Source organism: Vipera ursinii (genome assembly GCF_947247035.1).
Source record: "Vipera ursinii genome assembly, chromosome: Z".
Classification (NCBI taxonomy): Eukaryota; Metazoa; Chordata; class Lepidosauria; order Squamata; family Viperidae; genus Vipera; species Vipera ursinii.
This window is the reverse complement of record NC_139517.1, coordinates 110,702,678-110,722,338: the sequence shown is the minus strand read 5'-3', so window position 1 is coordinate 110,722,338 and position 19,661 is coordinate 110,702,678. Positions and strand designations below refer to the sequence as shown.

General features: G+C 36.1%; 1 protein-coding gene across 12 annotated transcripts in view; it reads right to left on the bottom strand.

Annotated features, from left to right (window-relative positions):
* The window catches only part of SVIL (supervillin), a 186,986-nt gene that overhangs the window by 46,939 nt on the left and 120,386 nt on the right, over nucleotides 1-19,661 (bottom strand). For 9 of the 12 annotated variants that reach the window (XM_083379415.1, XM_083379407.1, XM_083379413.1 and 6 more), the window contains 7 exons: nucleotides 19,366-19,618; nucleotides 15,484-16,042; nucleotides 12,892-13,081; nucleotides 9,498-9,630; nucleotides 3,780-3,827; nucleotides 3,131-3,208; nucleotides 1,859-1,924 (listed from right to left, as the gene is read on the bottom strand). In XM_083379415.1, the coding sequence (XP_083235541.1) occupies nucleotides 1,859-1,924; nucleotides 3,131-3,208; nucleotides 3,780-3,827; nucleotides 9,498-9,630; nucleotides 12,892-13,081; nucleotides 15,484-16,042; nucleotides 19,366-19,618 (1,327 nt within the window). The remainder of the gene's footprint in view (nucleotides 1-1,858; nucleotides 1,925-3,130; nucleotides 3,209-3,779; nucleotides 3,828-9,497; nucleotides 9,631-12,891; nucleotides 13,082-15,483; nucleotides 16,043-19,365; nucleotides 19,619-19,661) is intronic. The other 3 variants (XM_083379414.1, XM_083379410.1, XM_083379412.1) reach the window with 2 other exon arrangements.

The window sequence follows — 19,661 nt, the reverse complement described above, 5'->3', positions numbered from 1 at the left end:
TGGACACATGAACATCAAGGCTTTTGGAGATACTTTTGTAACCCTTTCCAGCTTCATGCAAGTCAACAATTCTTGATCGTAGGTCTTCTGAGAGCTCTTTTCTGCGAGGCATGGTTCACATCAGACAGTGCTTCTTGAGACCAGTAAACCCAAAACAGGTGTGTGTTTTTAAAGGGCAGGACAGCTGTCAGCAACACATCCAATATCATCACACTGTTTGGAGTCAAGGTTGGCTCACTCCTGGCTCCAATTAGCTCTTGGAGAAGTCATTGGGCTAGGGCTTCACATACTTTTTCCACCCTGCACTGTGAATGTTTCCATCTTATGTTCAATTAAAACATGACAACAGCTAATGTTTGTGTAGTATTATTTTAAGCAGACTGTGTTTTTCTATTGTTGTGACTTACATGACGTTTAGAGCGCATTTTTTGGCCAATTCATGCAAAACTCCACGTAATCCCAAAGGGTTCACATACTTTTTTTTGCAACTGTACTATTATGCAACTAATAGTTCAAATGAATCTAGCACAAATGAACAAATGAGCATAATCATACAACCCAAAACTTTCTCCCAGAAGAATGCCGGACTTCTCTTGAACAAAAATCTCACTTGATCTTTAAGGGGTATACAAGGGGCTATATTTCAGAAATTGAATGCCATTAGAGCAAAGAATCAAATAGGACTACAGTGGCAAACTTAATTTATTAATTCATTTATTCAAATTGATGCTGCCCAACTCCAAACAACTCTTATATGTTTGGAACCATTGGGGCACAGTGGTTAGAATGCAGTATTGCAGGCTGACTCTGTCCATTGCTAGAAAGTCAATCCTGCTTGCTTATAGTTGACTCACTATTCATCTTTCTGAGATCAGTAAAATGAGGATCCAGGTCACGGGTAGGCAACCTTGGCTCTTTTATGACTCGTGGACTTCAACTCTCAGAATTCCTGAGCCAGCATAGCAAAGAATCAAATAAGACTACAGCGGCAAACTTAATTTATTAATTTATTTATTCAATTTGATGCTGCCCAACTCACTTGATCTTTAAGAGGTATAGCTGGTTCAGGAATTCTGGGAGTTGAAGTCCACGAGTCATAAAAGAGCCAAGGTTGCCTACCCCTGACCCATGATGTTGGGGGCAATATGCTGATTCTGTAAATAGTTGAGAGTGCTGTAAAGCACTATGAAGTAGTATATAATTCTAAGTGCTATTGCTATTTGGCATTAAAATTCAATTTAACTACTACTCACGCATTCTATCGTAAGGCTCATTAACTTGCAATCACAGGTTCTGGATAGATATGTTTATCTTATCATCTGAATAAGTTATCCCTGTCTCATAATCATCAGCTTGTACAAACAATTCAGAATTAAATAAAATAGAAGACAAATGTTGGATAAAGTTAAGATTATCCATTCTTGAGCTCAGAATATTTTACTAAATATCTCAGAGATGATCTAATTAAGATCATATTAATTTCTGACATAAACAATGCTGAAATGCTTCATAATGGAAAACATAAAAATAGATCTTTGGGCTGGTACTTTACGTCACAAAGGTTAAAGGAAGAATACAGAACAAAGTGAAATAAAGGCCTTTCTGTATAAAGTAAGGCCTATTTTTACAGTAATTTTTAATATACACACAGCCCAGAAATGCCATTTGTATCCATCTGAGTCACTAGACTAAAAAGAATCCAATTTTGTACAAGTGAAATCCAGCCACACAAATAATGCAGCTGCATATGCTTAGAACTGTGCCCAATACAATCCTACTTGGAATCATTGCTTTTCAAAACTGTTTCATTTCACTGCTTCCTAAGCTAAAGAAACAGGCAGAAAAGGCAATATTTCACCTTCCATCTCCAAGGGTGATGTTCAAGCTCCAGGGAGGTTGGCTGTCTCAAACTAGCACTATTGACCTTAAGGGGAAAAAAGTATCAGAAATAAATACAGCACAGGATCAGAATTGAAGCAGGAAGTCCAAGATCTCCAGTCTGAATTGTTAAGGCAATATAGAGAGAAACTAGCATACTTAAGATAACTTAAATCTAGGACATCAAGCAACTGTTTGTGATCAAGCACCTTATATCACAATGACGCTCTCACGCTGATGCTATTTTCCAAGATAATGCAAAATAGAATTTTGAAACCTAGTTACTAACATGGAAACTTGGTTCAAATGTCTGGATTCTTATACTAAATGTTCCTAGGTATATTCAGATGGCTTGAATTTGTTTTAGAGAAAAAGATATAAGTAATATCCAGAATAATAATACAATGATGATTGAAGATGTTATTGTGGAGAATGTGATTAGGCAGATTTCTGAAGATAAAAAGTGGGAAATTAAAGTAATTCCACCGGTACTTTTGAAAGACAAAGTCTCTTGGACTCCTTTTTTCCTTCACTAAATTATTTTCATTCTTATACTGTAAGTTTATTAATGAATTCCAAGAATACTTCTGACTATGTAAACACTGTTAAACAAACCATAATTTCCACTATTCCTGCCTTCTTTCATTGAGAATTAAAGATATTTGTATATATAAAATATGCTTTATATGGGTTTGTACCAAATTGCAATTCAAAATTTATTTTGAATTCCTAATCTGAAAGTAAACTTGGATTTTTTTAAACGATTGATTTTGCAGAATATGGAGCCAGTTTGATATAATGGTTAAAGCGCCAGGCTAGAAACTGTGAGTTCTAGATCCTACTGAGCCACAAAATCAGCTTAGCCAATCACTCTCAGTCCTAGGAAGAAGGCAATAGTATAACCACTTCTCAAAATCTGGTCAAGAAAAGTGTTAAGGCTGATTCAAAGACATTCCCCCCCCACAACCACTATACAATTGGAAAACAATATAAGTGATCTGTTGTGTTTGTATCAGGGATGTTTAGGAAGAGAGCTAGAACTGAAAGTACATTAAAAAAAAAGCGAATGAACAGAAGAAATAAGATTTACTCTACAACTTTTCCCAACAATTGATATATTGGTATACAATTCTCAGAAGTTCCAGACAGAAAAGCTGTTGATTGATATATGTGGAGGTAGGGAAAACTTTGTTGAATAAGTGCTCAATAAATCATTGCGAGACCTAGCCTAGAGTATGCAAGATTTGCTCACCTGATTAATAGGTATGAAGGAATGAAGTTTATGGGCAGCAAGTATAGCAGGAGAATAAGTAGAAGCATAGACAGGTTCCTATGAACAGGGGGCAGAAGCATAGGAAAGAATTAGAAAGACATGGACATGATATGTTAGACCAGGGGTCCTTGACCTTGGTAACTTTAAGAATTGTGGGCTTCAACTCCCAGAATTCTGGGAGTTGAAGTCCACAAGTCTTAAAGTTGCTAAGCTTGGAGACCCCTGTGTTAGACAGTTAGAGAAAAGGAGGAGAAGAAATGAGTTTACATCTAATAACTGATGAAAGTTCATACAGTGTTTCAGGATTTGTCTATCAAGACAATATGCTGTAATAATCAAACAAGAAAATCCATGCAAGGATGTTACACTTATTATAGCCACTCTCATTCAGCCATAGAAAGGATTAGTGATGATAGAGAGGTTTGAAGAAGGCAAGCATGGAGAATTACTTTTAATCACACCAGCAATACTTTTGCTAGTAATGTGTTTGGCTCTTGCTAGAAGCAAAGAAGTGCCCATATTGTGATATACCGCTACCGCATAGAGCTTGAATGTGAAGCTGCCCATATCCAAAAAATAATAAGCCTGCGTGACTAGCATAGCCGCTCTGCATTCATGTCAGGCTTACCCAAAGCAGCTTAGATATGGCTTTAGCATCTGAACCTCCTCCTTCTTCCTACAGGTTGAAACAAATAGGAAACATTGCCGAGAATAAGAGATGGGAAAAGTTGGAAAGAACTCGTGTCCTGGATAGTACGGTTCCCTGTCTAATTAAGAGGTGCAAAAAACAACAACAACCCTACCAATATCAATAGGCTGCCAACTGATAGCTACAGAGTCAAAACAATTACTAACCACTTCTTTTTTAAAAAGATATTCATACTTTATATATAAATAATTCTCAAACATAACTTTTTCTTCTGTTCAATTTTAGTTTGGGGTTAAGTTTTGACAAATCAATCTTTTGCAAAAGGCCTTTGCTGGAATAAAATGTAATTAAAATCCTTTGTTTGGTTAATCTTTCTCTGTAATGACCCCAAGGTCAGTGAATAATCTGGTGCTCTAATGTAAATGTAAAAAAGAGTGGCCATTTCAATATTGGAAAAGTTAATCTAATAGAGATGTTTTGAGGGGGGTGTCTTGTATTGTTGTGAAACTATGGAAAGAGAGCAAAAGTATTTAAAATACAAAGAGAACGTGAAAAAAAGAATTTCTTCAGATACAATTTTATTCCTATCTGGATGTTTTAAAAATATTAAACCAATTACAACTTTATACATGTGAATTAACAATTACTCCATCCTAAAGCAGTAAAATGCCACAATTGTGTCAACCACAATTACCAAAATATTTGGCAATAGATATATATGGATTAATTGTGCCCATATGCCACAATTGTGTCAACAATTGTAGCAGTTGGGCACAATTAATCCATATACATCTATTACCAACCATTTTTGATACCATGGAGATTGGTGTATTCAATAGTCAATATATTTCTATCAAAATTGTGCATGCATTTATTTAAAATATTTTATTATTTCTGAATGACATTTCCCTAAATCTCAACAATTTCCATACTTATGTGTACCATACAAATTAATTTTAATTTAAAACGTTTGCATTTAAAAGAGTTAGGGTTAGACTTTACACCTATCACTTTTGAAATTCCTCATTTTGAAATAATATTTTATTGCGAGATAACCCAGATGGGAAGCATACCCATATGCACTAATTCTACTTTATTGTAATGTTACATTAACAGAATCTTGCAAGTCTGAAAGTACATCACCCCTCCCTTCACCCTTATAGCCCAAGAAACTAGGTCTGAGGTATTTGCCATGCCCCCATTTCTCCTATGAACTCAGCTGCCTCATATTTGATGATACTGCTGGCTGCGGTGCTTCCTTCCTCTTCCTCTTAAAAGTCATTCCCACATACCATTACATAACTACTCTAAAAACAATTAAAAGTGTGGTGTTTCTTACATTCTTCCAAAGTGTTAATGTGCCTAAGCATTTTAGGATTTTATTTAATTTCTACACAATTTCCAGTCTTAACCCAAAAGTTACTGATTTAACTTTATTCAAGCATTTGGTGGCACCACTTTACTGCTTAAAACCATTCCAGTTTTATTCTAATGACATTTCTATTTAGTGATGCTTCGGCTTGCTATTGCATTTTTTTTATTTTATTTTTTTATTTTTATTTTAATTCCATTTATATCCCGCCCTTCTCCGAAGACTCAGGGCGGCTTACAAGCTTAGCAGTAGCCTTCATTCTATGTATATGCCTGCTTATTAGGGCTTTCACACACACCCCAAGCGGCATTATTACAAAGTCAGCTTAATTGTCCCCAACAATCTGGGTCCTCATTTTACCCACCTCAGAAGGATGGAAGGCTGAGTCAACCTTGAGCCTGGTGGGATGCGAACCTGCACTAATTGCAGGCAGCTGGTGTTACTTAAGGAGGCATTAGCCCACTGCTCCACCAAGGCACAAGGTACATGCAAAACATACAAAGAAAAAGTATTCACTGCTCCAACTCTACCTCATAGCATGAACTAACAGCAACCCTTGAGTTCAATGAGATAAAGAAGTTACCTCCAACAGAGAAATAGAGATATGGGGCTTTATTGATGTCACTTGTTTGCTCAGCAGTTTTCATAGTTGACTAGGATATTCTCTGGGCCTGTTTCTTTGGGGGGGATTGGAAGTGTTTATTTATTTATTTATTATTTAAACTTGTATACCGCCCTATTCCCGTAGGACTCAGGGTGGTTTACAGGGAAAAATTAAAAATACATAACCTACAAAGTTAAAATCGATTAAAACTAAGATTAAATTAAGTCCCTTAATTTAAACTAAAACCCCATTAATAAATAATTAAAACCCCTCAGTCTGGGCCAGTACTAGTACTAGTTTCCCACCAATTTTCAGGAATGGTCTCAAGAAATAGAATTAGGTGACTCTAACTCTGCACCCAGCAAGCAATAGTATAAGATGTCGCATACCACTACTTAGCTGTAGCATTATTTAGGTTACATGTCGTCAGTAAGCTAACAGCATTCATCTCTTCTTCTCAGTGCTTTTTTTGTAAAAGAAAAAGGTGCCGGAACTCACACATGTCATACAACCCGCTTTGCCTATCCTACAAGGTTCTATCCAAAAAAGGTGCCGGAACTCCGTTCTGAGCGTTCTATGAGAAAAAAAGCCCTGCTTCTTCTTATGAATCAGGAGAAGTGGGATGTTCTGAACTAGAGTCTGTACTGATGTACTGATATAATGGATAAGGTCAATAAATTGAGATTGAATTCCGATAGAACCTGCCTGTTCTAAGTGGGCTTACACTCTCAGAAAAAATAAATACACAACTGAGGTGTTCCTAAGGTCTTCTCAGGGCCAGGGGACCAAATACGTTCTGCGGTCTGGACTGCCTATCGCCAGCTTTGCTTTCCCAGACAGGAATAAACCTATTTATTCCCAGACAGGAATAAATCTGTTGTAAACTGAGATTTAAATTAGGTAAAGTGAAGAAAACATCAATCAGTTTGGGCAATGGGATACCTGGCCACTCACAAGATACATCTCTACTGAAGCAACTGCAGCGGCTGCAGTTTCAGAGCAAATTTAAAGTTTTGCTTTTTAGAGCCTCAAATTTACATCTATACAAGTAAATCTAAATTTACATCTATACAAGTAAATCAACTCATACAAGTTTCAAGCAACTGTGTTTCTGTTTCAAATTTCCGGCTGATGCTTATGGGCACTTCTATGCAGACCCAGTTCCATTCCAGAGTTTCTGCACACTATTTTAAAGCCAGTCATGAGATTATATTGGCCTATACTGGTCCAGTAATCTAATGAAAATACTCTAATTTCCATGAGCAAATAGATGCCTCTCGCCAGAAGCCAGCCAATAAGACATAATTCAGCCTTGTCCTTTGAACTGTAACAGATTCTTTCATGAGAACAATCCACTCATCAAAATTCCACAACAAAAAACATTTTTTGAAAATAGCCAGCATCCACCCCAGTTCAATCCCATTTTTTAACAACACTTCTGTGTAATTGCACAGAAGCTGATTGGCGAAGTTTTTAAAATCTGCTGTTGAATTCTTCTGAGCAGGAAAGATATGCAGAACGCTGTTTGCACAGTGCCCACCTATAAAGAAATTATGTGCAGTTTTCTGCAAATGTAAAGAAAGGGGATTTCTAGACCATTAGAACACATTTTATTCTAAGGGAAAGTCATGGGGGCAATATAAGAAATTTGCAATGAAGATGGCTTGATATGGCAGCAACAGAAAGGAAAGAAAGCAACTGTCCTGAAGCTGGGTTATCATTGTTGTCACCATGGAGCTGCTCTCAAAACATGCCTGGTTTGGCCCTTCACCAGGAAGCTGCTGAAAAAGCTTTCTTCCGCAAGTTGTGCATGGTGGCAAGACCAGGGGAAGAAGGTTTCACAAGGCCAGCAGCTGACTTTTGAAGTGCTAAGTCTCCCATTTGTCAGCAAGAAGACAGCAGAAGTCAGTTGGGGTAGATGCAGGGTGATGAAGGCAGTAGGGGCTGAACTGGAGCAGCTGGGCTTCCTGCAGTGGCTGTGACTTTGTGCTGCACTGCATATCAGGGCTTCTTGCAGACCAGAGCCATTGGACATCAAGATTTGTGACTGCATTACTTAGCAAAAGAAATTTCAGTCCCAATTGTCATCACAACTGGAGAACTACCTACAGTCAACCTCCTCAGCCAGCTATTTAGTCCAGACATGTCAAACTTGCGATGTCACATGATGTCGCGCGAAGTATCGAAGCTTTCCCCCCATTGCCGGCAATGGGGTGGGCGTGGTTTCCTCGTGACGGGTCTGGCCCATGGGTTGGCAGCTTGACACCCCTGACTTAGTCCTCCATCATCTTGTTTCCACTTGCTGCTTTCAACTGATCCCAAGATATTGTTTTCATTTCTCTACATGCCTGCGCTACAACAAAGGCTGACTACTAATGACTTGCTTACACCCAAGAGTTGGGGAAGCTGATGAAGCGAGAGCTATGCCAAAAGAGCAATGGTCCACTTGCAAGCTTCAACACTGCCTTCACCCTAAAAGGATCTGTTTTGCCTTGACTGGTACAGTGACAGAAAAATAGCTGCCAGGGAACAAGCAGCCCAAGAGCATCATCTGAATGGCACAAATTTTTTGCATTGAGCTACTTTAACCATCCATCCTGCTGTTAAAAGAGAAAGGTGTAAGCATAGCTTCCTAAGAAATCATGTTAAATGTATCAGGAAAGATACTTGCAGGTCCTGATTTTTGGCTAACATAACAGGATTGTCCTCTCACAGTGAACAACAACAACAACAACAACAACATTACAGCTCATATGCTGACATGTGTGACAGGGTCTCCTGTACCTTCAAAATTCCCTGTTCAGATACACAGCACTATTTCATACAGTATTACAGACAGGTAGGGTATACTGAATTACTGACTAACTGCTATTCACCACTGATGTCCAAAACATTCTATCCATAAACTATTCACAGTGCAGAAGTTTCAGAGGGCTGGTGCCAAAATACAAGTTTTGAATTACAGAATAAAGCAGGGCTGGTCTGTAGGATGCAGAAATATGGGGTGGGAGGGAGAAAAAAAGCCAACGGACAGAGCCAGTGGGTTATCCCAAACTAGGACGTTAGTTGCAGAAACAGCTGAGAAGTGAATGCAAGAATACAACAAGGTAGGTAGGCTGGTCGCTATCCCATGATAGGATATTGGTAGTGGATGAATGGACAGGAACACACTGGCAAGATTGGGAGTGGGCAGACCAGTGGGATATAACATGCTGGGAATGGTGATAACCTACAAAAAACCAAATCCAGGATGTGATACAGAAATATATTCTCAGAGTATTTTGAACTTTGGAGAGAGCTAAAATCCTAATATATGAACAGTTTTAGATTATATCTTACCTTCTTATAAAACCAGAGAAATAATGTATTGCTTCAGCAACACTTCAAGAAATATAAAAAATACTAAACTTTAAAAGTATAGGATTTATAGTACTTAAAAAGTAGATGATTTATTGTAGGATATGTTTATATAGATGTGGTTTCTGTGAGACTATCACATAAAATATTGTATAAAGATTACTGTTTTTGGCAAACCAATGAGGTTACACAATGGAAACCATAAAACACTTAAATTTATGGTATGGCCAATCTAAATACTATGAATGATTAATAATTCTATAGTATATGGAACTTTTTGTCTTTTCAGAACTTCTTTCCCACTGTGGAAACTTCTGAAGTAATTTTAAAGAGGAATGCTATTTCTAAATATAAGGAACTGTACCTTTTTTGTAAATAGTTGCTCCTTTTCCTGTAGCTGAGGGCTATGTTCGGTGCCTGATGCTCGTCCATATTCCGTTTTTTTATTCAATCTGTTTTTCCAGCTTTCCTCACCACTCTTCTTTAGGAGTGCCAGCCTAAATAAAAGAAAAATATATGGACTTGGTTAGATCTATTAATGTAAATTGTGTGAAGTAACCTAATGTATTCCACTGAGAAGTCTATTCAATAATGGAAACAAAGCAGATTCTGACTTTTTGACATAACCATACTACTTTAGTCTATACTGCACTGAAAAAAGATTGAGTGACTAATCCATGATACAATCATTAAATAAAAGTTATCTGACATAGAAACAATGAATCTTGGATCATTTAAATGTCACATACAAATAAAAATCCAATAATAAGTGATCTTAAATTCTTCTTTCGAAAAATATATAAAGAGTTGTGTTTATTCTTTTAAATACTAAAATGGCATTCTTTTTCATCTTAGAATTATTTTGGGCAGGAGCTAATGAAGCCCAGACTGACAATTAAAACTGAGAAAGACAGGATGAGAATGCTGCTGTTGGGGCATTAACAAGAGCACAGCATGGAGATTTGCTGTTCCCTGCTCAGACATCACATGGAGTTCAAAACGGACAATGACAACTTGAAGCAAATTCAGACAAATGCTACCAAACAGTGAGGTCTGGAAATAAGTCCTTTGAGGAATAGTTACTCTCTTGTTACTAAGTCCTAGTTTTAGTAACTTACTCCCTTTCAGCAAAAAAATAATAATGTGCTACATGAACCTTGGCGCAGCTGTGGCTGGTGGTGAAGTGGGAGCATGAGGCCCCGAAATTAGGATCTTTTGTTTACTCCCCATTCTTCGTTTAGAACTGGCATCTCAATCTTGATCACATACCATTCCCAATTCCAAATTGTTTGTACAGGTGGGGGCATATGGCGCTGTGTCTCATACAACCAAAGGTGTTTTTAAAGAAATGCAGTGTTTGTTAGAATTTTCAAAATAAGACTGAGAAATGGATCACTGAATTTCAGCAACAGAGGACACTGTCCAGTCTCCACTTGAGTTTTTCCCCCTGCTTTTCTCAAATGAAAGCCTACTTCTTCTTTTTTAAAAAAGCTCCTTACTCCTTTTTCCTCATCAAACTAAGCCTGAGATGAATAAATTCATATTTTTTCTATTATAAATGAAGTATTACCCTTCTTCCATTTCATGTTGCCTATCTGTACTTCCCGTTTTCCCTTACAGAAAAGAAAAACTTAAGTGACAGACACTATACAAAAAAGAATGTTAAAAGACAAATAAACATTATAAAATATTATCTGCTGTTACAAAAATTACAATATGATTATAAGCAAACTGAGTTTGATCCTTAAGGAAATGACATATCCAGATTACAGATGATGCAAGAGTAATGAGCAACTTATCAATAAACAAGAGGAAATAAAATATAATCTAAAATGTAGACAAAAATATACACGGCTGTACTATCTATTCCAGCAGCCAATTAGCAAATAATTTGAACTTAATCTGACACCTCTATCACACCGCAAGTAAATCTACATGTGCACTTGTGTTTTGGTACAAATATGGGAGCATACTGTGGTTGGAATACAAATTATGTTTTCATTCTTATACTAAGTGTTAACTGAACATTCTATCGTTTCAAAGGTATAAGTCAGGAGAAATAATGCCCACTTCTTGTCCAAGAGATGTTGGTTTTCCTCTCTTTGAGGGATAAAATGTGCTTATTCAACAGCCCAGGAGAAGCCAGGCTGCAATAGACTGACATGAAAATTAATATTCTCTGTCACCTTGCCGGGCCATTGTTTTTCCAATCCCTCCTCCAGAAATAATGAGCACCACTTTCCTCCATGGAATATTTAATTGAATACATGAAAATACTGGTCTTTTAGGAACATTTTTGAGATGACCACACAATATTTCCTCACCATGAAATTTATGAATGTGAAAAACTTTGAATTCAACACTTCTATTGCTAAGTGAAACAGTTTTTCAGTGAGTTTTTGTCCATTTTATGACCTTTCTTGTCACAACTGTTAAGTGAATCACTGCAGTTTATATGTTAGTAACATAGCTGTTAAGTGAATCTGCCCCCCCCCATTGACTTTGCTTGTCAGGAGGTTGCAAAAGGTGATCACATGACCCTAGGACACTGCAACCATCACAAATATTAACCAGTTACTAACCATCTGAATTTTAATCATGTGACCATGGGCTGTTGCAATGGTCGTGTGAACAATCGTCATGTCACTTTTTCCAGTACTATTGTAACCTCGAATGGTCACTAAACAAATGATTGTAAGTTGAGAACTATCTGTACACTCCGTTCTTCATGGAGCCTGCAAATGTTACTTCCTTGCTTAAAAGTAAAAAAAAAATGCCATGAATTATGCCAAGCCAAATTTCTTACTGTATGAAAATCAAGAACTTGACATATTTCTGAATGTTACTAAAGTGATCGAACTACAGTTTTTATTGTAGTTCCATCCTGCCATGGAAAAAAATATGTTGTGGCCAATAGCTATATTAGGAATTGTATATAATGTAGGCTTAAAAGGAAACTATGCCAAGATAACTTAAATTTTGCGCAGATGTTGAATAGTTTATTGTAATATGTGCATTTGTTCAACTGCTATAATTCATTCTGTTTCATCATATGGATAGCGCAAAGCGTAACATTTTTTTCAGTTTGATACTGACAACATACTTTCATGCCACAAAAAAAGCTTTTTGTTTAAAAAAGAAGAGTGGGACACTCACAAAATGCTAAATGCTGCATCCACAGCTATATTTTGGCAACAGGATAAGTATAATAAGCAATTGCTTGGTTTGCTCTTTTTAAAGTTAACCATCTATTCAGCTGTCTGATTAAAAACGCATTTCAGACTTTTCTCATGTTTGTAAGGATGCCTTACTTAAAAAATTAACTACCTGGCAGAATTGAGTATAATGTTGTTCTATTTTTAGCAGCCAAAAAGGTGGTTTAAAATATGCAGTGGTACCTTGGTACTCAACTGCTTTAAAACTCATAAAATTTGGTACTTGACGCATTTTGATGTGAAAATTTTGTCCTAGTGCTTGTCGTTTTTTTGGTTCTCAATGTGCAAGCTAGAACTTGTAGGTGTCAGCTGCCTCGTGACTTGCTACCTTTTCAAAGGATCACGGGTTAAGTCACATGGTTTGTTTGGTACTCGGCGTTTTTAATACTTGTCACACCTCCTGGAACCAATTAACGGCGAGTACCAAGGTACCACTATATATAGATGAAGATTGTCCACAAGGAATGGTCTTCTGTATCATTACTGAACTAGACTCCTCCTACAAATAAGAGGACAATCATACACTCAGAAGAGTCTATTTACCTTTCTTTAATGGACATAGTTTTGCTGGATGCATCAAGGGTGTCCTCTGTTATTTCAGCTTTACTGTCACTAAAGCCTTCTTTTCCTAACAGCTCAAAGGTTTCCTGTTGCCTACAGGATAGCACTGCTGCTGATTGAGAAACACTTTCTGTTGCAGCTGCTCTAAACTCTGAAGATGGTTCACCAATCTCTGAAGGGGAGAAATTCATCATTAGTGCTTCATTGCAAGAACCTCCTGCATATTTTGCATCAATTAAATCGAAAAATGACTTCTACTTTTTACTCATCACTAAAAACTAATGTTTGTCCTCACAGTTAAGAGATTACTGCAGCTTTTAAAATATGTTCCAAGATTCCAAGATTGACTCCTGGTGATTACATAGAGCCATCTATGTCTGGATTGATTTTTTTTTCAACTTTCCAGACAGATTTTCAATCTTGGTGTGTCTTGGAAAAGATGCAGCTGCTTTGAATGTGTTGTACAGGTATGATTTTCACATTTCCACATGCTGCAAGTCACAAATGCTAGCCTAAAAACTAGGTACTGTGAGTTCTAGTCCCTTCAAAGCCATGAAACCTGGCTGGTTAACTCTGGGCCACCCTCTCTGCCCAACTTACCTTACAGGGTTGTTGTGGCGAAAAAAGAAGGAATATTAGGTATGTTAGCCACTTTGAGATTTATAAAAATAATAAAGGTGGGGCAATCTAAAACAATAACTTTTTATTATTTAATAAAAATCATAATCTAAAAATAATCTCTAAAAACAATTACTTTTTTCAAATGCCTGAAGTGCTAAGCAATGGTAATATAATGCTTCTACTTTTTTAAATAAATGTAATTTTAAATGTCCAATTCGCTATGGGTTAGTGATTCTGATAACCTTTTATGTTATTCAAGCACTAATTTTCGTTGTTTTTGTTAATATTTGTAGCAACCTTCCAATCTGTCTGGATTAGAAATAACAAATATTTCTCAGCAGGTGGCAGCACTTAATTGATTTGGGGTGATTTTAGCCCTGGTTAATTTTGGATGATAGATTACTGGACAATCCAAAGAACATGGATTATTTGTGTTCCTTGCTTAGTACTTCTACTCACCATAGTGCAGAAGATAAACTTAATTAGAATTCGGATCTATAAGACTGCCAATTCAAAGTCACTAAATCATATTACCTCTGGTTTAAATATATAAAATATGTCTCTATACTAAGATAATTTATGAAAAGTTGGATTCTCCATAAGGTGATTGCAAAATATCTAGTAGGTTTTCCCTGATGAACAAAATTCTCCCTATATACATAAAAAAGGAACTGTGAAAAAAATTCTTTCTTCCTTGTAAAATTAAAAGCACCATGGCTGAAAGCTGACTTTTCAACTTTTCTCAACTCTTCAGAAAGAAATACTCTCTAATTTGTTTTAAAAATTTGTTCCATAACACTCTAAGTGATAAGGTTGGGATTGTTTATTGCCAGGGAATGAAATAATTGCAGAGTGAAATGTTTTTATATCTTAAACAAATAGTGTAATGATTGTTTTTAAAAAGGTAAATATTTAGAACTAAATATCAACCAGTATCAACTGCATGTTAGTCCTTATTCTTATAGAAAGAAATATGTTTTAATATTTTGTACAAATATTTAAATACTTGGTTCACGTATTATGCCAAGTCATGATTTACTTAACCTTGCTTTTATTAAATTTTAAGGGCTTGATCTGCACAATAAATTAAATAATCAACCATGGTTTACAAATAATGTATTCACTGAATAAAGCCACTATTTTATATAGAAAGGATTTTCAATTGGTTTTTGAAATCAGAAAACAGCAAATTTATTTCAGCAAATTTGCATTAGGAAAAACACCAAGATGAATAGAGAACAATAGCCATCTTTAAGGTAATTTAACTTTACCTTAAACCCTGTGGTAAGATGGGTGGCCAATAAATTAGATAGATAGATAGATAGATAGATAGATAGATAGATAGATAGATAGATAGATAGATAGATAGATAGATAGATAGACAGACAGACAGACAGACAGACAGACAGACAGACAGACAGACAGACAGACAGAAGATGGATGGATGGATAAAAACATAACTTGGTTTTGTCCCTTTCTCTGGGGAGAACAACACAGGTTATATTGCAATATTTTTTCCTGGAAAACTATGGAAGATTGATATGAAAATATCATCACTGACGTTATTAAAGAGGGGGAAAAAAATCTAACTGCTACATTTGATAATCAAATCGATTCCCTGAGAATAAGTACTAATAATCACATACTGAATTTAGGACAGCAATATTTGATTGATTAATCAGGCAACTAACTCAAAAATGAGTTCCAGTTTATCAGGCAGCTTTTAAAAATGCATTTTAAGTGTAAGAACTTATAAAGGGAAGGAAGGTTATTTTTAGATTGTAGTTTACAAGGCATGTTGCTTTAATCTCTTTTCCATAATTTCATTTTCACTCACACATATACAAATACACACACACACCTTCACCGGGTGCTTGATGCTGATTAAAATTCATATAATGAGGAGATTAAGATTTATTTAGACAAACAAAGAACTGGAAGTGAACCATTTACCTTTTCGCAGTGTTGAGTCCCTGGCAATTCCTTCAAACTCCATCATCTCCTCAAAGGACTGCCCTTTGACTCCTTGTTTCTCTGGCAGGATGTCAGTGACCTTTTCTTCAGTACGCTCACAAAGAGAGTGTGGGCTAAGCAATTCCATGCTGTTTTTTCTGGGAAATGCATATTTTATCTCTTTGTTGTAGTCCACTTTTTTATCAGGAACAGGATGTGGGGGCTTTTCCTCAAAGGAGCTATGCTTTCTTACGCCGTTCATTTCCCATTTTGCAAATTCTTTGGGCTCTGCTTCTTCAAGTTCTCTCAACTGCTGATTGTTCTCTCTTATTTCTAATGAAGGCTGCCACAATTCTGTTTTCAGGGTGTTTTTTAATGACAGATCCATGCTTTCCACTGAAGAGTGGTATTTGAAATCAGATTTACCGACCATCGGATCTTCCGCTGCCTTCAGATGGAGATCTTTACTAAATAATGGTGACAAGGCAGATACCATGTTTGATACAGATGTTATAGTAGTTGGAGACAGAGGAGTGATCTTCTCACTGTCACTTTGTACCTATGGAATGAGATAGAGACTTAAAACTGGTTGTCTACAAGAAAAACTGTGTAATAACCAGCAATTATGCTAGCTATTCATTATTGTAACCTTTCAGATGCTGAGCTGGCAACATGACCCTACAGAAACATAAGAGAGTAGAGAAAATGAGAAAGAAGAGAACAGTTTCTGCTCCTCTTCTACCATAATTTTTAAAGTGCTGCTTCTGGAAACAATCGAAATTCAAAATTGGTTCTCTTTTCATCAAGTGAGAAGTATATATTTACAAACCTACTTTTCTTTAATACCTTAACAAACCTACAATCATATACGCTGGCTGATGAACGTCATCAAAACAGAAGTAGAAAAGCTAGATCTTTCTCTGATGTAGGATTAGAACTTCTATTGCCCCAATCTCTGATTATGACAGTTACAAGTCTAGCATTCATCTGGAAGGCCACAAATTCTACAGCTGAGGATTAGAAAGACAAACTGGGCCTCAGATTCAAATCCTCATTCAGCAGAAAACTTTCTGGGTTACTTTCAGCTGGTTTCCAACTAGGTTCATATATCACAAGTCATCATTTGCTTAACTCTGTTCAGCTGAATTAATAAAGAACTGAATATCATGGAAATATACAAACAAATCACATCTTGGTTTAGTGCAATGAATGAATGCATTCTCTTCATACAATCTATCTTATAAAAGTTGCAGGAAACAAGTATGGGGAAAAAGAATCGGGGTGATCCTTGTATGTACATTGGAGAAATGGTAATATAAAAATATAATAGTTCAATTTGAAAAAAAAAACCTATATACTGTATTTCTAAATATTTGTGTATATGATCAGGAAGCATTAGCATTTAAATTTTAATTCTACAATTCAGCTACAGGTATGGTTTACCATTAGTGCTACCACTTTTAGATAAAATTTATAGAATGTGCAGGTTTTTAAAAATATTGTCTGCTGCAGAACATGATTATATCCATATTAGCCCAACACACCTATGCAATCATAGGTCAATTGTGCTCGGGGAAAAAAACCCCTCAATGTTAAAAGAAGGTATTTTCCATTTGTACCTTTTTTCAACCCTGAAAGCTAGTTTAGCAATATTGGTCACATAGACATGCCATTCTAAGAATTTGGAATAAATATAAAACAAGGTTTTCCACGGAGATCCCTCTTTGGGTGTCTCCTTCCTGCCTCCCCCCACCCCGGAAGTCTTTTTCAGAAAAGAAATGGTGGCAAAGCCGGACTGGTGGACTTATGGTAAAATACATAATATCTTTTAATTTTGGTGATCCTACCCTCAAATCTAAGGAAGAGTTATAATCAAAAGCACATGTCTCCCATTGGTTTACATATTTACAGTGGAAAGAAAGATTTAAATTAGACAAAAAGAGTTATGGGTTTGATTTAATTAAAAATGAATTGGAAATCTTACTGTGTGGTACTGATGAATATATTATTGCCAAGTCTATAAAATGTTACTGAAACTGAATTTTTAAAGCGAACATGTGAACTATTGTATGATTCAGTGGGCAAGAAATTTTGAATATGTTACGCTTGAACAATTGGAGAATATATGGATGAAAGTTTTAAAATTTACATTAAACTAAAATTTAAAAGAACATTTCTGTAAGATGATGCATCACTGGTATTTAACACCAGATAAGTTATCCAGAATATATAAAGGTATTTCAAATGTTGGTAACGTAAATGTAAAGAAGGGATCTTTTATCATTTATAGTGGACATGTATTAAATCAAAGAAATGTTGGAGTAGGATTCATATTTTAATACAGAAAATTCTTAAAGTAAATAGAAAGATAAAACCAGAAACTTTTTTTTTAGTTTAATGGAAAAAGGCTGGGGGGAAAAGTCTGTAACTTTAATGTTATATATGTTGATGACAGCAAGACTATGGAAGGACATTTCAATCCCCACAATGGACGAATGGCTGCAAAAGCTGACAGTTAGCAGAGATAGATAATTTGACTGCTTTGATCAAAGAAAATAATATAAGTAGTAATGTTTCTACTTGGAAACCACTTCTGGATTTTGTGCTTAAGGTGGAAAAAATGAATCTTTGATTTTGGGTTTTACTGATTAGATAGATTCGTTGTTATAGAAATGGCTAATTTATACTATTATGTAAAAGTTAAAAATTGAAGTTTGATGTTACTGTTTTAGTCTACTGCACTAGAGTCAGAAGTCAATGCCTTTTTTTCTTTTTTCCCTTCTGTTCTACACTTCTCCTTTCCCTCTTCCCTTCCTTTCCCCCCCATTTCTGTATTTTATATTATAAACTAATAAAAACTGTAAACATAGCAACATTGGTCACATACAGATAAAAATAAGATAGACACAGTTCTTGAATATGCTCTAGTTATTGACTCTAATAAAAATTGTGTTCAAGTATTGGTTTTAAGAACAGCAGCAGCAACCAACTTGCCTATAAACCAAATCATCTAAGCCCTGGAGATAATCACAGTCCACGTTTATCCTATTTATAGCCAAGTTGGTTCCATGCAACAGCTGGGCCTCTGAAGTTAAATTTCCAATATGGAAAGAATTCATGGTGTACTTGTACCTAAACCAAGAAGGATTTATTTTTTACCTAGTAAACATGTTTAGAATTAAAGAGCAAGCATATAGCTTTGGGAGTTCAGGACTAGAATTGTGACTATGTGAACTTTAGATTTGCTTAGGACCAGTGCTTTTTTTGTAAAAGAAAAAGGTGCCAGAACTCACACATGTCATAGAACCCGCCTTGCCTACCCTACAAGGTTCCATCCAAAAAAGGTGCCGGAACTCCGTTCTGAGCGTTCTATGAGAAAAAAAGCCCTGCTTATGACAATACACCAGCTGCATAATTTCCTTTGTAAGACAGGAAACTGATACAGCCAGTTTCATGTACTTCAAGAACTTACAGAATTTATGTGGGGCAGCCTTTGTATTTAGAAATGTCAGTTTAGGTAGAACCCAGCCTTTAGATTTCATATAACCATCTTATTAAAAATCACGTAGCATCAATATTGTACTGTCTTCACTGGATTGTAAAATTCAAAATAATTTTGTACTGACAGCTACCTTGTATTAGAAAAATGTGTTTGGGGGTTTAAAGTCTGCCTCTTGATAAGAGGTTATCTCTACATGCTGAGGCACTAATCACACAGCTTGATTAACAGCAGCGAAGTTGCTGTCAGATGATATGCTGGACCACATTTTTAGGCAAGCAAGTTTGGTGAATGAGGCCATTAAATTCCATGTGGACAATTTCTACTGAATAAACATGACATAACCGAGTTGGGAGCAGAAAAAAAAACATTTGCGTTTGTACCTGCTCAACTTCTCCAAGAGTGACAGGCTGAGTTTGATAACGAGCTTTCGATCTCCTCTGTCTAAGATCCCCTCTCTTCTTTACAAAGACTGCCTTTGTTATCGGTTGAGACAATTTATTAAATAAGGCCATCTTTTCAGCCAAACTCAGGGTAGAAGAATCTGGTTCTCCAGACTGATCTTGCTCAGCAGTATCTTTGGCTTCCTTTATTTCTTCTCTGGCTGATGTTTTTTGGTGGGCAGATGCTTGCAACCTTAAAGGAAACCTCAGAATCAGCAGCTTTAATAGCAAATGAG